Source organism: Clytia hemisphaerica, unplaced genomic scaffold (assembly GCF_902728285.1).
Source record: "Clytia hemisphaerica strain Z4C2 unplaced genomic scaffold, Clytia hemisphaerica genome assembly, whole genome shotgun sequence".
NCBI classification, from domain to species: domain Eukaryota; kingdom Metazoa; phylum Cnidaria; class Hydrozoa; order Leptothecata; family Clytiidae; genus Clytia; species Clytia hemisphaerica.
In genome coordinates, this window is record NW_027104628.1 from 110563 (window position 1) to 129863 (window position 19301).

Sequence of the window (19301 nt, forward strand, 5' to 3'; positions counted from 1 at the left end):
GCAATTAAGACAAAATTTATATTACTTGCTAGTAATGTGAAAGAACCCTCTATGTGTTATTCATCCTAAACTAACAAGTACACCTCTCCCAGTTATTTTTCCTTAAAACATTTTGTGATTTAACATCCCCTAGCTTATTATGTTTTGAATTATATTGATTCGCCAGTTAGGTACCTGAGAGTATAGATAGATACCTCCTATTGCAAAAGCTTATAATCATTTAAAGTCAATAATAAAAAAAAGATCTAGTCTTGATCCTTCAGCTGAATCATTAGATAAACTTTTCAGACCCAGATTACGTGAAATATTTTCTAATTTAACATCCCCTAGCTTATCATGTTTTGAATTATATTGATTCGCCAGTTAGGTACCTGAGAGTATAGATAGATACCTCCTATTACAAAAGCTTATAATCATTTAAAGTCAATAATAAAAAAAAGATCTAGTCTTGATCCTTCAGCTGAATCATTACATAAACTTTTCAGACCCAGATTTATGTGCCCAAAAACAACCTTGTCTTTAAGTTTAGCAGACTTGACAGCAGAACCTCTAAATTTTTTGCTACTCTTTATATAGGAGTTGGGTCCATTTTTCATGTAAGCTGGACCCTCCAAACCACAAAATCTTTGTGAATATCAAAATTCAGGTTAGCTAAAAAAGAGAATCTCAAGATACCCATTTGACCCTTTTGACATGAAATATTAAAGAACGAATAATAAAATGAAAATTGCCAGTTCATATTTTAAACTTTAGGATGCTACATGAAAATTTTAGTCAGTTATAAAGATTAATTGAAGAGTGACTAACTGAAAAACAACAAAAAATCGAAAAAATTGTCAAAAAATCAAATTTTGGCAAATATTTTATCCCTTTAAACATTTCAAACATTTTGTGTTCAAGTGCTTTTGCAACGTTAGTCTGGTGTGTCGTCCAGCAGGGTTGTGAAAAAGAATCCTGATCAGCAATGCAATAAGTTGGTCTAATGCATAGTGGGCAACACCCCTCCAACCCCCACCTGAAAAAGGTTACCCCCACCTACATAGGGTTACCCCCACCTGAAATCTCATATCAGCCCAACCCCACCTTTTTCAGCAACCCCCACCTAAATTTGTAAAATCTTCGAACCCCCACCTGAAAATTCAGTTTATCCTTTTTTCCTTTAGGAAACATATGTCATAGGTAATGGATATAAAGAGATGTGCTTTGTTTGAACACTCACTCATTAAAATTAGTTTTAGTTTTCTTTTAGGTTTTGATTTCTAATTTTATTTGTATATTTTCTACCCTAGCTTATTATTATTTTTAGACAACCCCCACCTGAAAAATGTTACCCCCACCTACATTGGGTTACCCCCACCTGAAATTTCTCATCAACCCAACCCCCACCTATTTTTAAAAATCTGAAAATCCTCAACCCCCCCAGAATCCAGGGGGGGTGCCCCCTATGTAATGTCAACTCTACTTTAATCAATTCTAACACAACACCCTTCTTTTGAGAGCTGGCATAGTACCAAAGTGTCCCGGATTCTGTCAAGACTTTTTAATTGGCTGAATCTTCCATCGATCTCCTATCCGGATCGTTAAGTAATCCATCGATCACATGGAGGAGGCTTCATCATAAAGACGAAAGACATGTATCTATTTTTCGGATCCGGCATGCGGGAATAGTGTCATGACCGGCAGGTGACCTGGTAGGGTTGGGTATGGGTGAGGTTTGGGTGTGGTTACGTATCAGATTGGCTAGGAATTGGGTTATTATCAGTTAGGGTTAGGGTTGGAGCTAGAAACAAGCACTCTTTTGTGATTTTCTCTTAATACAGTCTGGTCTGCAGTTTGTACAATATAAATTGCGTCAGAACCGCTTTCCTGGCATGAATCCGTGGCACAGTGAATAAGGCATTGGGTTTCAAAACATCGAAACTTTGCATTTAGTGGGTTCGAATCCCACCTGTGGCGATCTGTCGGTAAGTCAATCAGCAGTAAGTTAGAAAACATAGAAAATAACTTACAAAGAACCAGAAAGTCAGAAAAACTACGAACAAGGGACTGGAAAGTACAAAATAGGTCCAGATCTGTCTTTCGTCTTTACGAAGAAGCCACAACCCGATCACATATGGATCCGTCATCGAGCCGTTCCGATGGTCGATCCTATCGAGCGCGGGAGTCTGGGTTTATTCAACCTCCTTCTTTAAGTTCAACCCCCCTGTTTTTTCAACCTTTTACGCACAACAAACTCACTTACAATCTCTAACTATATATTTCAAAGTTATTAAAATGAAGAACAAAAGCAGCTGTCTTGCAAAGGTTGAAAAAGCATCAAGATACTCCATCAAGAGTTGTAGAAACAGAGTTTTCGCTTCATTCATGGAAATAATTGTTGAGAAATTTAAAAATGATTGGAAAAAACTCTATTACAAATTGTCAAATCTTCCATCCCCCCCCTCAAAAAAATCAACTCCATCTTTTGGTCCAAGCTACCCCTCTATTCAAAATTTAAATTCAGTAAAAAATTCTCACTATTTATTATGACGATAATAATAATACAGTAGAGCTATCATCATCATTCTACAGCCAAAATCATGTTGTAAGCTTGAATATTTTGAATACATATACACTAGCTTTTCAAAAAGGGCTTTAAACAATCTTAAAATTGAGCAGATCCAAACATTAATCAGATTACAAATATCAAAAATCCATCTTCATAGAAACCACTCTTCATGATTTTTTTTGAGCCGCTCGCTTCGTGCGTATTCCATGTTAAATTTGTTTGTTAATTGAGTCCATGACCTTTAAATCTAAAGATTACGTAATTATTAACTAATAACCGTTTGAGAGCTATAAGAATTAATCAGAACCTCAGTAGGTTAGGAAAATCATAAACACAAACATGGCGGCCCTGTTTGGAGGAAATCCATTTTCATCCCAAGTTGGGCAAAGAATAGGTAAAATTAGATATATTTTAAACAACATTCCTTTGTTTATCTTGTTTCATTATCTCAATTCTGAATGATACTAATCTCTCAAATGTCGAAAAATAAAGAAATCATTTTTCTTTGTGTTTTTTCAACTTTTTCTTACATTTTTAGCTAGCTAAAATTCAACTTTCATTTTTTCAAACGACGACATATTATAAAATATCAGGGTTTCATTTCTTCCTGATACGAAGCTGATAATTTTCGGTTTAAATGGGGAGTAATTTAATCTGAAGAATTGGTCAGTAAGTTCTTGTGTTGAACTTAAAGAAAGCAGCTTAAGGGTAGGAGGGGCAGTTCCCCTCAGGCAAAATTGTCGATTCTGTAGAGGTCACGAAATTGCCGAGTACAGACGTCGAAAAAAAAAATTCAAAATGGCTGCCGAGCGAGCACTGACAAAAACAAAAAATCAGGAGTTTTCAATTGCCTACTACAGCAGAATAAGACAGAGAAATGCAGTAAAATAAAAAGTAAACAAACCTTGATTACTGGCAATGAATTCTGACTCTGACTTAAAGAATGTTGGTCCAGTTCCCTGGGAAAGGGTATGACTACACTTCCAAATGACTTTTCTTTACAATAACATTCAGTGAGGCTGGAACTTTGATTTTTGAGGATTACGATTTTACCAGTTTTTTAGCGATTTTTGCCTCGCTAGCCCAAATCCAAATCCAAAACCAATCTAGCTTTTTCTAATCCTGGAATATTGAGGTTCCAGCTACACTGACATTTGTCTTCTCACAAATCCAAAAAGATAGGCTATAAAGCCAACACGGGGGTCAATTTTTTTTACAACAAACCGTCAGATCAAACTTTATAAAAATCAACCATGTAAATGTCACTTGTTTTTGTGATATTTGAATAATATTAAAACCTTTTTGCCTATACTTGGTTCTTCAAAACCATTTCCCTTTCCCGCAGCAGGCTTTAAAGTTCATGTTTACCCCCGTTTTTTTTTTGCGCAGTAATCTAGAAAGGCCTTTAGTGCGGTATAAACAAATGATTTCATTGGTTTAAAAAAGTCAAAACATCAAGCTATATCACGTGATCAGAATAATGATCGGAGTGAACGGAAGCCGTGTTCATACGTCATATGATATTTTCGTGCGTTTTAATTCGGCAAAGTTTAGTAAACTCGACCACGTATCAATATTTTGATTTTTCAAGCGGGGATTTCTGTAGAATGATAAAATATGGCTTGGCTGGAATGGACACCATAACAGCAGTGTCACACATATCGATTCTCCACAACTATAAACGTCAAATTGACGCAAAGGGGGGTGGCAAGCACTTAAGCTAAAGTCCCGAAAAAGCAGGACAAAAATTGAAGTTTGCAAAAAAAATGCAACATAGAAGATCTTTTAAATTCAATATGTGCATAGAGCAGTAAAAATACAACTTTTCTTTTTTGCCTTTTTTTTGCAAAAGTTCTAGGAATGAAAAAAAGAGATAATGATAATTGAATACTATCCACTGATGATCCGCGGCACTATTGTGAATCTAGAATCATTTTGCGTACTCTTCGGTTGAGAAAACGATTGACTGATTGAAGTTTTCACCCGTGCAGGAGCTCGCAGGCGTTCTGCGAGCGTTCACGCCTCAATCCTCAGACAGCGCTAAAATGGTAGTTTTAGCTGAGACAGATCATTTCGCTGGAAGTTGTTAGAATGTTTACAAGGCTATGTCACAAGTGTTATGCGTAAGCCAAATCGCGTATTACGAACAACCTCTAAAATTGCTGAGTACAGGAGAAAAAAAATCGAAATTCAAAATGGCGGCCAAGCCCACGCTGATAACTATCAAAAATCTTTCTTTTTCAATCAGCTATTGCAGCTCAATAAATCAATGAAATAATTTGAAATAAAAAGTAAACAAACCTTGAACCTTTCATCAATCTAAATAAATAGAAGTATTCATCTAAAGTGAAGATTACATTTCAAAATAAAATGATTGCCAAACCAACCTAAAGTCAGTGTCTGCCAACTAAAAATTTCTCTGCGGGGTCACTGGCAAGGAGTTACGACTTCAGACTTTAGATTTCAATTCTTGTATAGGCTGCAACTACACTGCCAAATGATCTGTATTACAAAGACTTCCAAATGGGTTCATAAGTTAAGAAAATGAAATTATCATCTAGCATGGGGGTTTGTTTTTAAAAACAAACTTCAAAATGAAATTGTTAATAAACTTGTTACTTAAAATATCACTTACTTCCATAATTTATTTATGATATAACACCCCTTTCTTAAATAAATGACCTCTTAAAGTCTTTTATGTTTGCCGCAAGAAGTGAGAAAAATTTAATTCAACCCCCGGTTTTTCCTCTCTTTTTCTAGCCATTTCCCGCGTGTTAGTGTAGACACAACTATAATCCGGGGAAATGAAGCGTTTTCATTGGTCTAAAATCACGGATGGTCATGTGACCAGAATTTTATCCAGGGAAATGCCGTGGCCGCAAAATGTTTTGCTTTAGTGAGATTGACGATTTTGTTGCTTTGTATTTGAGCGGGCGAAATTTCTGTACAAACCAAAATATGGCTTCGTTGGAATACCGGTTGAAACACTTGTGATGTGTTTCCTGTAATTTTTGTATGAAGAGTTAGGTCTATCGGACAAAGTGAAAAAGTAAGCTTTAGAATGACCGATAGAAACTATAAAGTGACCAGTAATTACCGGTCACTGGCCGTTATTTGCAGCACTGAGACCTACCTTTAGGAGAACGCAACAGTCTATTGAATAACTAATTTTATTACAGCATAAATTACTTAAATAATCCAAGCAGTATAAAGATGGGATAAATTATTGTTTTTCTAAGCCAACAGCTTTCTTGTAAAAGACAAATCAATTCAATGAAATTGTCATTAAAAAAAAATAATGCTCTAGTAAATTAGTTATTCAGTAGGCCGTCACTCATGTCAATTCTCGTAATTTATGTTCCATGATCCTGTATCTTAAAAATAATAATACTAAAGACTAACTTACGATAGTGTTTGTGTGACAACACTGTAAGGATAGGTCCCTTCAAAATAAGTCTACCATAAATAAAGTCAGTTACACTATGAAATCAGGTTTTCAGAAAAAACAACTTTGGATAGTCATCTACAGGATGTATTTGAAACAATAAGGATGAGAGTCACCTGAACCGTGCAAGATGGCAAGACAATAGACCTTTAGCTGACTGTGACCATCTATCGAATAACTAAAAATAATAACAAGAATAAAAATGAATCAAAAAATTATTTTTGAAATACTCTGGAGTAGTTGGCTAATAGCTAGTAACCAGTAACTGACTATATGATTTAAATCCAATCTCCCCCAGGAAGACAGCTGCAGAATATTGGCCTGAGCAGATTTTGATATTGTAGTAATAAACAAACTAGTGTGCTGGGAATAAGTAATAGCTATCACACGGTACAGAGTACAATATGGGATATATTTTACCAGCTCAGGTTTTTCGTCATATTTTCCGAGCCGAGAAAAATATATTGTACGAGTGAAAGTGTGATAACTGGTTTATCATCAATTTGAAAAATGTCAACAAACTTTCTCTCTCCATTTATCTTTCTCTGTTTTTTGTTTTGCTTTCTTTTCCTGTATTTTGGTGAAATCGTGAAATCAACATCAAAACATTCAAAAATAATGATCAAATGCTTGTGAAAAGATCAAAACACTCTTATTTGACAACTTTTTTTGTGGTTTGAGAAGAAAACGAAAACATATCTGGAAATAAATTTTAAAAGATTCAACAAGAACGTTCAAAATACGATCTCTCGCTTACCAGACCCCTTTCTTGAACACAGTCTTGCAATTGTACGGTACAATATGAAAATCAGCATTTTATGTATGCATTTTTAGCCAATCAGATTGCTTATATTTTTCATGTTGATGATAAGTACTGATATTCTTGAAGGTGTAACATGATGTTATTCATTGATCTATTCAACTTATTTACATATTTTCAATAGAACAAGTAACTGATTCAAGTCGACCTTCTGAAGACTGGACTTTGATCCTTGAAATTTGTGACATCATAAACGAGAATGATGAAGGGTATGATTGTTAATTTTTACATTACACAAAATTCAAGTAAACCTCGTATCAGCTATCTTTAAAAAAAAACTAAATATACCTCTGAGATGTATGATTTAGTTAGAATGGGGACTAGAAATGGAAAAACTTAATTGACAGTCTTTTTTACCTTACCCTCCTTACCTAATTTTATTTATAAAACCCAGAATATTACAAGATGTACAAAAATTTAAATGTCAGGTGAATAATTTTCTATTTCACGAGAAGGTATATAAAAAGAATAAAAGGCGTGCAAAAATTAATGGGATTTAAAAGGTATGCAAGTGATGCAACACACTAGCAAATGTGAAGTGGAATCTCTCAAAAATTTTCTGCCCCTTTCCAATCATTCACTTCCAGTTCTCCACTGTTCTAGCTTATGGTATAACAAATGCCAGAAAATGACATGGTTTGAGAGTACGAGTCTTGTTTCCCGATCCATTGACGGCTCAGACAACATATAAGAGCGCCTGTATTCATTTGATTGCAATATGCAAAAGGCAAAGCTGATGAATAACTTTTCCTTTTTTTAGACCAAAAGATTCAATCAAAGCCATCAGAAAAAGACTTTCGAATAAGAATGCCAAGTGCATCATTTATACTTTGACAGTAAGTTTGAAAAGGAAAAGAATTTTGAACTTAAATAGCCAATGTTTCACTTCCAGTTTCCTTATTTTCAGGATCCAATCATTTGTTTGGTGTCAATTTTTTACCCTTTTAGTCTTAACTCTTTTGACCATAATTTTCTTATTCTTTTGCTTTGTTTTCTCAGTTTCTTTTAGAATTTAATCAGGGGATATGTGAATCCTCTCAAAAAATCTGTTTAGTATAACCCGCCTGAATAGTAAAATGTTTGATTTTTGATATGTTTGCTATGTTGATTATGATGATCCGATATTTTAAGTTTAATGGATTGATCTTTTTTATTTTAACCAGGTTGTTGAAGCATGTGTCAAGAATTGTGGCCCAAGATTTCATAAACAAATTGCTTCCAAAGACTTTTTGAATGATTTAACAAAACTTCTTGGCCAAAAGGTAAGTTTCCATAAGACTTGCAATTTAACGTTTTTTCTGAGCATCTGATTTATAAAGACTTTTTTGTTTCATCTGAGATCAGATCGTGATTAAAAAGGATTATCTCTGTTTTGTTATCGCCACGAATCCCTCGAAATTTCATTTAAAAGTATGGTAGGTTTGGATACAGGCCTCACAAGCGTGTTGCAAAGAATTTCAAGCCAAACTTTTTTAAATGGCGTTCATCTATAATATAATTAAACAAATCAATCCTTTCATACAACTTAAGTGTAAAGTTTATAGTTGACAGAAGCTTCATGTTCATTTTGGTAAAATTTATTACAAGTAGACGTTTCGGCTTCTCAACAGAGAACCATCCTCAGTACAGTAAAATTAAAATGAATGAAATGCATTCTAGTTACAAATTCTAAAAAAATATATCTATAATATATAATTATAAAAATATTAGTCCCTTTTTATGTTTCATTTTTATTTCAACGCTTCCTCTCCTTGAGGTCAGATCTCTGATCTTCATAGACTGGAGTCGTTTATAATGCGTGTAATACTAATAATAATAATAGTAATAATAATAATACGGGATTTAGTTTGTATAAACGACTGGAAGAATCCGGTGTTCTAGCCTTATAGATACAGGGGCTAGCTACGCAGAAACTTGCGTAGCGAGAAAACAATTTATCAAGCAACAACAAACTCTCAAAACGAAATCAACTCAAATGAAAAACTTTCAATACACAAATCCACACATATTTTTTTTCTCAAGAATTATTTTGAGCAGGAAAAAAATATAAATTGCAATATTGACACTTTTCTTTTGTTTGGAGTTAGTGCACAAAGGTTTCTAGACGACTAAAATTGTTCCAGTCATTACTTTTTGCTTTATTTCTACTATGTACCGGTATAAATTAGTCGTCTAGCTTGCTAGACTATGATCTTCACCATATATACAAACTAATTTTGGTTAATTTGTTGAATATTTTAATTCGTCAATATTAATTCCCATAATTCTGCATAATTTACTAAAGTATCAAGAAAATATGCTAGTTTGCTTTGTAAAATCCATTCTCCACCTCAGTCAAAAAAACCTCGCTTTGATCAGTGTACTAAAGTTCTTCTACTAAATCTTTAGGGCCAACCCAGTTCTATGCCACAGGTTGTACAAGAGAAGATCTTATCGTTGATTCAATCTTGGTCTGATGCGTTCAGAAATGCTCCAGAACTTCAAAACATCAAGCAGACTTATGATTCACTCAAGCAACAAGGTAAGAAGTATGATTGGTTTTAAAAGTGACTTAAACCTCAAAATGAGCCAATAGGAATTTTTATAGAACCTTTTCAGGTCAAGATCTTTTGCCAGAACAATTATTATTTCCACACCTTTAAGTCCTAGTTATTTTGGCCGCTCAAAAGTACATTATGAATATCCAAATCGTTGAAATATTCTTCAATGACTTTCTCATGTCTCGCTTTGTAAAATTTTCTGTTACCGTTGTGTCCCCCTTTTACGTGTGTAAACCGTTATTTTTTTATATTTTGGCTCTCGCCAGCATAGCATATAATTTAATGAACTAATTTTGGGGAGAATTAACTTGATTATGACTTTGAGACTATCTTTCGATTGTTTCGTGGAGCCCACGCTAGCTGATTTTGATATCCATGAATTGAACAGTACATTGAAAGAAGGGGGACTCGAACCCGGGACTCCTGATTTGTCGCTCTGTCACCTAAGACTACTCGGCCATGTTCCTTAAATCACTATAATATCATTTCCAACACAGTCAGAACGTTCATACATTTTCCACCATTGTCGCTTTCACGACTGTAATAGTTCCACATTTTTGTTGGGGTTTCATTTCTTATCTTCTTTTTTCATTGAAAAGCTTTATCCCTGATTAAGATTTCCCCACAGAGATTTTCTTCACTGATTTAAAAATTCTTTGAACCCTTTTTCCTCACTTAAGATATGTGTTAAGTTTTTAAAGTATTTTAAGGAGGAACCTCATTTTCAAATAAAGTACAATTTTGGGATAACTTTTCCTCTTTTTTTGCTTTTTAATTTTTTCTTAGTGTTTTGGTTTGAGGGATTTTATATAAGTCTTTCCTGTATTATATTATTATGCTTGAAAATTTCGTGATCCTGCAAAAAGATGTGTATTTTTTATGGATATTTTTTGGAAAAACCGGTGCATTTTGCATTAAATAATTTTAACTAATTTTTGTAAAATTCAACGTTTGATCACATTGCATGAATATTTTTGCTTTTTAGGGGTCGAATTTCCAGCCCAAGACTTAGATAAATTGGCTCCCATTTTCACACCTTCGAGGGTAAGTAGAGTTGAAATTATGAATTCCCGTACTGTATTTATGACAACGTTTTAAACTTTTAATTTGGTTCATAATATTTTAATAATCTTCTTTGAAAATGTGTAACTGTTATGACTATAAAAACGAGCAGTCGTGATTTAGTACTAATTTTCAAAACTTTCTGTGTTTCCATTTTAGTTGAGTGATGGTTCAGCCAACCAACAAGCTCCACCACCAAGAGTAAGTTTAATCTTTTTTTATTTGATGTGTAAAGCTTGGAATTCTTCATGCACTTTCTATCCTAAGGTGATTCTCTAAAGAAAGATTTTTCATTTAGGGCAAGATTGAATGTTGAGAGAATTCACGTCTCAGACTTAAAAAATGTTGCCAGCAAAAAATATGTGTAGGTAAAAAAAAGTTTGTAGCCTGTACTAAACTCTTCTTCGCTGACTGAAAAGATAACGAGTTTTTTTTCAAAATATAACAAACGCCCATGGGCGGGGTAGTACAGGCTAAAGATTTCGTAAAATCCAAATTTTCGTCACTTTTTGCCGACGAATGTTCTACTGATAAAATCAGAAACTTGAATCTCAAAAAAGATTATGTTAATCCTAAACTGGATTTTTATTTATACAGACATACGCTCCAGCTCCTAACTCACGTCCACAGACCGCCCCTGTGTCATCCGCCCACCACCCACAACAACAGAGAATGCCGCCCGTTGGATCACCTGTTCATTCACCAGCAAATAATGGTCCAATCAACCCTTCACCAGAGCAAATGGCAAAATTAAGAAGTGAATTAGACATTGTGGAGGGTAATGTTCGAGTATTGAATGAAATGTTGAGTGAATTACAACCAGGAAAAGAAAACTCGGGAGATTATGAATTATTAGTGGTAAGATTGTATTTTTATGTTTTTCTCCCCTTGACTGCATCCGAACTTCAGATTAACTATCGGGTGAATTTTCGCGTGGATTTAATTTCGCGCCTTTTTCGCGAAAATAAAACTCGCGAAATCGCGTTGGGTTGCCAACTCGCGAAATTTCTAAGATCAGATTTTAGGCTAAAAATAATACCCTGTAAATTTGCTATTTAGAACAAAGATTAGCCTTTTCAGGGTCATTTTTGAAATTTTTTTGAAATGTCGCGAAAATTGATTCGATTAAGGTTATCGCTATCAACGAAGCTAGAAATGTAGGAGATTCTTATTTTTCTGAGTATGTATCTCCCCATGAGGAGATTACAAAATGATTGGATTGTGAGTTATCTGGTGGGGACATTATTAGATTTTTAAAAAAGGGACTCATTTGACTTGAGTTATTTTTCAATTCTAGACAAATATGAAAATTTTATTAATCCTAAATCTCAAAGGACAATAAAAGGAAATAGAAACTTTCAACAGAAAGTGTAAAAGTTATCCTCGTGTCACAGACCCTGCCCCGCTAGAAGAATTGGCAAAAAATTCGTCCCCGGTTTAAAAAATACCCTAAAATTTCAGCCCAACTGGGAAATATCGGCTTTGATTTTATCCTCATTCGCAATTCAATAGAAAAAAATTTCAATAGAAAAATTGCAATCAAAAACCTAGATTGACATTTTTTCATGAGAAATTTCCATCCCCAATGTGGGAAAAGGTTGCACAAGTTCCTCGGGACAGGGGTGTATCAAAATAACGTAGATTTTTGGTCTATTTACAAGTTCTTATACTAATTTTGAAAACTCCCTTATTTAGGAATTGAACAAGACTTGCAGAGAAATGCAGAAGAGACTGGTTTCACTGCTAGATCGCATCGCTAATGAAGAAGTTACTGGTATGAGTTTTAAAACCACTGTTATGAGACTGCTGTTATATATCGGTTGTTTTTTTAGAAGAACATCCAAAAATTTTTGAAGCCCTCGGATGTCCTTAACTTTTTGAGTTTTAAGTCTAAAAATAATCTTAACATGTTCTTATTTTCTACCATTTTGTGCTTATTCTTGTTCGTTTTCCTAAGAAATCGGGTGTTTTAGAGTCCCCAAAGCCTTAAAATGTTCTTAACTTGTTCTTAACATTTTGGTCTTTCAACCCTTATGTTCTTATATAGTTCGTTCTTATAAAAAAGGTGTATAATTGCTTGTGTATGAATTAAGTCACCGATTTGAAGTAATATTTCCATGAATCTTTGAAGAATTTTATTTTATCTTTTTCATTTAAAGAAGAAACTTTCAAATTTTGATGGGAGTGTCGAAATCCCGAGCAATTCGAAACATTTATACGTCTTTATAAGATAGTCTTAAGTTTTTTCATGGGTATCCCGGTATAATAGATATTATCCGTTCATTCTTATTTTGATTTGACCTGTGCCCTACCCCTATTAACTTCCAGTTTCTTTCCAGGTGTTTTGTTACGCATCAATGACGATTTAAATAATGTTTTCATCCGGTACGACCGCTATGATCGAAACCGTAAAGCGGTAACTGGCCAAGTACAACCCAAACCTCAAGATCAGGTTGGTTTTTCTGTCTTGAGCAGATTATTCAATACATTTTAGTCATCTTCTATAATTTTCACATTTCACAAAAAGATTATCAATAAAATAATAATAATAGTAAAATACTCTGGAGCCAGATTAAAAAGGGTTCCAAGACTATCGTCCCTAGTTTCTTTTGTCTTCATTTTATAATAGAATGTATTTGGACTGTAACCGTCAGTCGTGCAAAATTATTTGAATCTGATTGGCTTAGAGGAGTGCGATTAATCATTGATTGTACTATTACCACTTTTTGCACTCTACGGTGGGGGGGGGGGCTTTTACCCCGCCCGCCTGACACTTCGCATTGTAGTAGATTCTTTTTAAAAATTGTGCTGAAACAGCTTCTTTTTAGACCAGGTTCACACGTTACTGTCTGACTGTTCCGTTTCGCTCCGGTATGAATTTCGCTACGGATCGAGTGTCTTCATATTGGTTTCGGAAGGTTTTGGAGCAAGAAAACGGAACAGTTCCATTCCGATGAAAATAGTGGAGTGAAACCGTTTCGATCTGTTTTGCTTTGTAACGTCCTCTTTTTTGATGTTTCCAATTTTGATGTTCACACTTGTTTCGGAACCGTTTCGTTTCGGAAAGACACGGAACCGTAACGTCTGAACATGGTCTTATAAGATGGAATAAAGAATCTTTTCGAATGTTTGTAAAAAAAAAAGTCGAGAATATAATACCTTTTTTAATAGAAAACAATTATTTACTGACGATTACCTCGGGATCGTATGATTTGGGAAAATGCCCATGCATTTAAAGCCAGATTGACATTATGTTTTCCGAGGTCTGAATCGCTGCTTCAAAAACGCTGAGCTTGCATAAAGGTTGCAGTTATTCAACCAATCATCAAAACAAAAGATAGAGCGTGACTTAACTTAATTGTTCGATTCAACACTTCCAATGTCTTCACTTTAATATAACATTTTAATGACCAGAGAGTTTAAAATGTTTTGACTGCAAAGTGTCGAATAAGAATTGGAATGAATTGTCTGCGTTTTTAATGGAGCTGCGGAATGTTTTTGCAGAATAAGCAAACAGACTCATGAATAGATATACTGGCATTTAATGATTTTTCTATGCTTATATACAAATTCTTTACTCTTTATAGGTCTCTACAAGCCCACCACAACGTTCTCATGCTGCTGATACAAGGACCACAGGGTACAATTTTGATATTAAATTCTATCTTTTAATCCATATTATTAAATAGTAGAGTCCCAAAAGCTAGGCTATGTTATATCTTCCTTCGTTTCGAGCGTAAAACTGAGCTGTCTATTGTGTTGATCACTTCACTTAACCCAAAAGCAGTGAGCCCATATACGGAAACAGTGTACATTTGTGCACCCCTATCAACCCTTAGCGGTGTGTTCGATTTTTTTAATTATGAAAATTCTCATATACTCATATAATAGTATTAGTATGATCTAACGATAGCAAAGTATACTTTTGAGAGACATTGGGGTGTATTCCCGGTTACGAAAACATTACATACAGTGTGCCCCCAAAAACTTGCAAAAACCGGAAACATTTTTATCTATAGTAAAATCGTTATAATTCATGCGAAATTTCAAGAATTGTGTAAGTATTATTTCAATCTGGAGAACCTTTTCAATCATCTTTGGGAATTGAATGTCTATTGATTGAGTAGAGAATTTTAATCTTATTTCAATTATTCTAAGCTCAGTTTAGATGATGAGTTTTAAGGATTATACTTTGTATAAGAATTTATCCGTTTTTATGACATAAAAAGTTACGAACAACGTTCTATGAATAACTAACTTTCTTTTTCTTTTGGCAGGGGAAGCTCGTTGATCGATTTCAGCGACCTTTCGTCGGCGCAAAACCAACCAAACGAACAGGATGACGAGTTTGACATGTTCGCTCAGTCCCGAGGAACGACTTTCGCCGATAGCCGAGTATCGGGATCAACTTACGACGACAATCGGGAGGGAGTACCGAGTGAGAGTTTCGCGGGAGTCATGAGTGCTAAAGGACCGTACCCGAAATTACCTACACCCCCGCCTGAAGTATTTTCAATTTCTTTTTCTTTTATTGTACCAATGTGCCTTTTGACAAGATAATTCGTGATTTTCTTGACGTAATACTTTATACAGGAGCACCCAAAAAGGCGGGTGTTTGTCACTTACTTGAACCGAGCTATTTTGGATGCTTCCTTATAAAACATGAATAGGTGGATTTGAAAAGGTCGTGGCTTCTTCATAAAGACGAAAGACAGATCTGGACTTATTTCGTACTTTCCAGTCTCTTGTTCGTAGTTTTTCTGACTTTCTGGTTCTTTGTGAGTTATTTTCTATGTTTTATAACTTACTGAATGACTTACCGATAGATCGCCGCCGGTGGGATTCGAACCCACTAAATGCAAAGTTCCGATGTCTTGAAACCCATTGACTTATCCACTGCGCCACGGATTCATGCCAGGAAAGTGTTTCTGACGGCTATTTATATTGTACAAACTGCAGACCAGACTGTATTAAGAGAAAATCACAAAAGAGTGCTTGTTTCGTGCTCCAACTCTAACCCTAACTGATAATAACCCAATTCCTAGCCAATCTGATACGTAACCACACCCAAACCACACCCATACTCAACCCTACCAGGTCGCATGCAGGTCCTGACACTATTCCCGCATGCCGGATCCGAAAAATAGATACATGTCTTTCGTCTTTATGAAGAAGCCTTCACCATTTGAAAATGTTTTTACTTTTACTTTGGAGGCTTTATTAGGTATAGGCTACCAAGTTATATTTAACAAAAGTATATCCCCTTCTGTGACGTAATGATACTATATTTTCAAGTTTTAATGCTTGCAGTCAACTCTCTATAATTCGAACCTCTACTATTCGAATCTTTCTGTCATTCGAACTAAAACATCGGTTCCCTCATTACTTTCAGCTCATTGTAGGCTCATACCACTATCATTACTTTAATCGAATTAAATTTCGCGAGATTAAATTTCACACGTTTTCGCGAGTTTTGATTTCGCGAAAATGGCAAAAACTTGCGAAATTTAACCTCGCAAAAGTTAGTCCGATTAAAGTAGTACCAAGATTTGTAGAGTTTTTCAAATGAATTCTCTTTTCTTCTTTCAGCCTCACGATGAAGCAGATGATGAGTAAGCTTCTTTATTCATTTGCCAAGTTTGTACACATCCCCTATGATATGTTTTGATATATGAGATGCTAATCCCAAATTTGGGGTAACCTCTTTCAATTTTCTTAAATTGGTTAAGAAATCTAATGATTGTATTAAGCTCCATTCAAAATTTAATAATTAATTTAAAGATCTTTCATATAAAACTTACTAATCAAGTTTTAAAACTCCAAAACACAAAGTCGGATGAGAATATTATACAAGATACAAGACCCCCTTTCAGTCTGTTCCTCTAAAGGATCCTGCATTGTAACACGCATGCGTGATTTGTCGTTCTTTTAAACCACATGTAGTTAATTGCCGTGATAAGCAAAGAGGAATGAATACGTGAGGCTGGTACAGTCACTTTCGGTCGGGGTTGTGGATGGCGACACATGTCATTTTTTATGAAATTTGTTGTTCCTTTTGTCTATTTTTAGTAAATGCAGGATTCTTTAGATAAACCCCTCTTTATCAGGATGTATCAGAGGGGATGTGTGCAGCCTATCATTTGTTCAGCTGTCGCGCGACGTCATTTGAACGTTCAACGAACGTTATATGGATGGTCTGAACATTAGATGGACATTACTCTGACGTTGTGTGCTTCCCTATTTTAGCTCTCAGAAGCGTGATTTACACACTTAGATTGTCGGCAAATTATTGATAATTTCCAGCTAATCTATTTCACTAATGAAGTGTTCGGGTCTACCCGTTCTATATGAGATTGATTTGGTAGGAGGCTCAAGGTTCTAATCGGAAGGCTACCCTGCCTGAAGTATCTACAGTTACAATAATCGGCTTTCTCAACAAGCCCCCCCCCCCAAGCGGTTTGTTGATAGGGACTTTTTTCTAAATTGATTACGTGATTTGAATTTTTTTTTCTTGATTGCGTGATCAGAGGTTGAAACGTGATCGTGATTTGAAAAATTATTGAGCCGTGATACGTGATTTGGACTCTTTTCAAAGGGATGTGTGATTATCAAAGTTTATTGCTAATTTGCGTGATCATGATGGAAGACAACAAATTGCGTGATATTGTGATCAGAGTTACCGGTGGGGGAGGCGCTTCAACCAAACCACAAAGTGTTTTTGATCTTTATATTTTTTATCATCTTTTTACTTTTCCGTTATAGCCTTGAAGACGTGGAGAAATGGCTTCAGGGAACTAATCTGGTAAGAATGTTACTCCCTTTAGTTTCCATGGTTATCGATACATAGGCTTGATGAAAAGATTTGTATGTAGTCCGTCTCAATGTAAATTTCTTCAATATCCAAAGAAATATTTTAGAATAATTTTAACAAGTGTGTATTTGAATCATGAGTGAATTGGTTTGTTTTTTTCCTGACACAATTTCTTTCTCTTAACATTTTTTTTCTGACCCCTCTATAATGATCATTGAGACCTATACAAAAAGAATCCTTTCTCGAGAGCTCCTGGTGAAATCAGAGGAAGGGATACGTTACGTCAAGCTAATTTTGAACTGGAAACCTAGGAGTTCCGTGACCCATGCAGCCGTGGAGGCGGTTCAATCGGGTAAAGAATCCAATCTTGGTTGACAATTTCTTGGAATGGCCTTGATACTGATTGAAAACAACTTTTTACACATTTACTTCTTTTTTTACAGGAGGAACTCGAAAAGCAAGACCGCGCAGCCCGAGAAGAAGCATTGCGTCAGAACCAGCCGCCTCATCCAGGCGTTCAAACCAGCGAAACGCTTAGTAGTACAGAATTCGATAAGTTCTTATCCGAACGAGCAACAACGGGCGCACAAAATGCACAACTACAACCAAAGGAACCTCAGCCCGCGCGTCAAATGACGAACGTGATAAGCGGAGAGCACGAAAAGACGGAAGATGCTATGTTTGGTTTATAATTTTTTTTGGTTTGAAATTTGTCTGATTTTGTGTGAAACAAGATGACATAATTAAACTTAAATTCATAAGATTGTAATTTCAAGATAATAAGCTACCTGCATTTCTAATTTCCAATATTCTTTTTATTGGTAATTGATTCAACGTGCTTTTTTATAAGCTTTATTATCAGCCTCGATCATTGTTCAAATTTCTTCGGGGTGTTCTGGAAAATGTTCTTTGAAATTGGCTTAAAATCAACATTTTCTTAATTATTTAAAATCTTAAGGCTTCAACTGATCTAAATCTGTCTAAATTATTTTTATCTGAAAGTTCCTGTATAAAAGCATACATATCTTGAATTATGTTTTACTACAAAACAATCAGAAATTTTTTATAACTTAATTTATAATTATCAATTTGTTTTCGTTTTCTTACAACTTTTTTTTTGGAAAAAAATTTATCAAATTCTTTAAGAAAAAGCACCTTATGTTTTATTTAACTCATTCTCTCACTTTGGGATCTACAATCAGTGCCGAAATATATTGACAATTTTCAACGTTTTTCAGAATTTCCGGGCGAGAATTGTGATTTTAATACTTCCACATCGTTTTATTGGCTTTTTTGATTTGGGAGGGGTTAAGTTGCTCCCAGGCTACATTCTCAGCATTATTGAAGCATTTTTGAGCTTTTAGATCCCAAGATCTTAAGTCTCTCATGTTAAAACTCTTAAAAATCACTTGCGGTTTTTAAAATTTTGAGGAAATTCCCCCTTTAGTGCCAAATATTTAAGGTGCTGGTTGTTCTGAAGAAAAACAAGAAATAATACCGAATTTTTAGCTTCTATTATTTTTGACCATAGAAAATTTTGAAGTTATACAGTATTGGAAAATGGACCCGGTTGCAAACATAAATTTTGAGCGAGCTATTCTTGAGCATTGAGAAACTTTTCGAAAGTGAAGAAAAAGAAAAGCAGGTTTTTCTACTGCACCAAAAATCTTAAATTGTCTAAAACTTTTCATGTCTTTTATTTGGTCCAAGAATTGCTTGGAAAAGGTTACAGACCAAAGCGGATCCATTTTGCCTAACTTTTTATGAAAAAAGACCACCCTGCTTTTGGGCCGCCTAAATTGGTACTGGATGACCTAATAATCAGCCTTATTGATAGGTAAAAAATTTGCTCTTTTTATTGAATTCTGATTTTTTCATTTTTAGGACAAGATTCATTTACAAAAACGAGGTTTTGAAGAAAAAAAACAGTTAAAATAATGCCATGATAAAAAATACTAGTCTAAATAATAACGCAATGCTCTTACAAAAATGGTATCAAATCTACTGCAAAATTGAAAAATTCCAGTAGAACCTCACACCTTCAGACCGCGATAAACCAAAATTTAAGGGCTTTT

At 34.8% G+C, this 19301-nt stretch overlaps 1 protein-coding gene across 1 annotated transcript; it reads left to right on the forward strand.

The window, feature by feature from the left end:
* The first annotated feature begins 2833 nt into the window (after nucleotides 1-2833).
* Nucleotides 2834-18033, forward strand: LOC136824723 (TOM1-like protein 2). Its single transcript, XM_067080700.1, has 15 exons — nucleotides 2834-2942; nucleotides 6938-7022; nucleotides 7574-7649; nucleotides 7977-8075; nucleotides 9202-9334; nucleotides 10339-10397; nucleotides 10575-10616; nucleotides 11013-11273; nucleotides 12111-12189; nucleotides 12755-12867; nucleotides 14003-14055; nucleotides 14693-14921; nucleotides 16005-16027; nucleotides 17178-17217; nucleotides 17670-18033. The coding sequence occupies exons 1-15, from the start codon at nucleotides 2888-2890 to the stop codon at nucleotides 17916-17918; spliced, it is 1596 nt and encodes a 531-aa protein (XP_066936801.1). The 5' UTR covers nucleotides 2834-2887; the 3' UTR covers nucleotides 17919-18033.
* Nucleotides 18034-19301: the final 1268 nt, after the last annotated feature.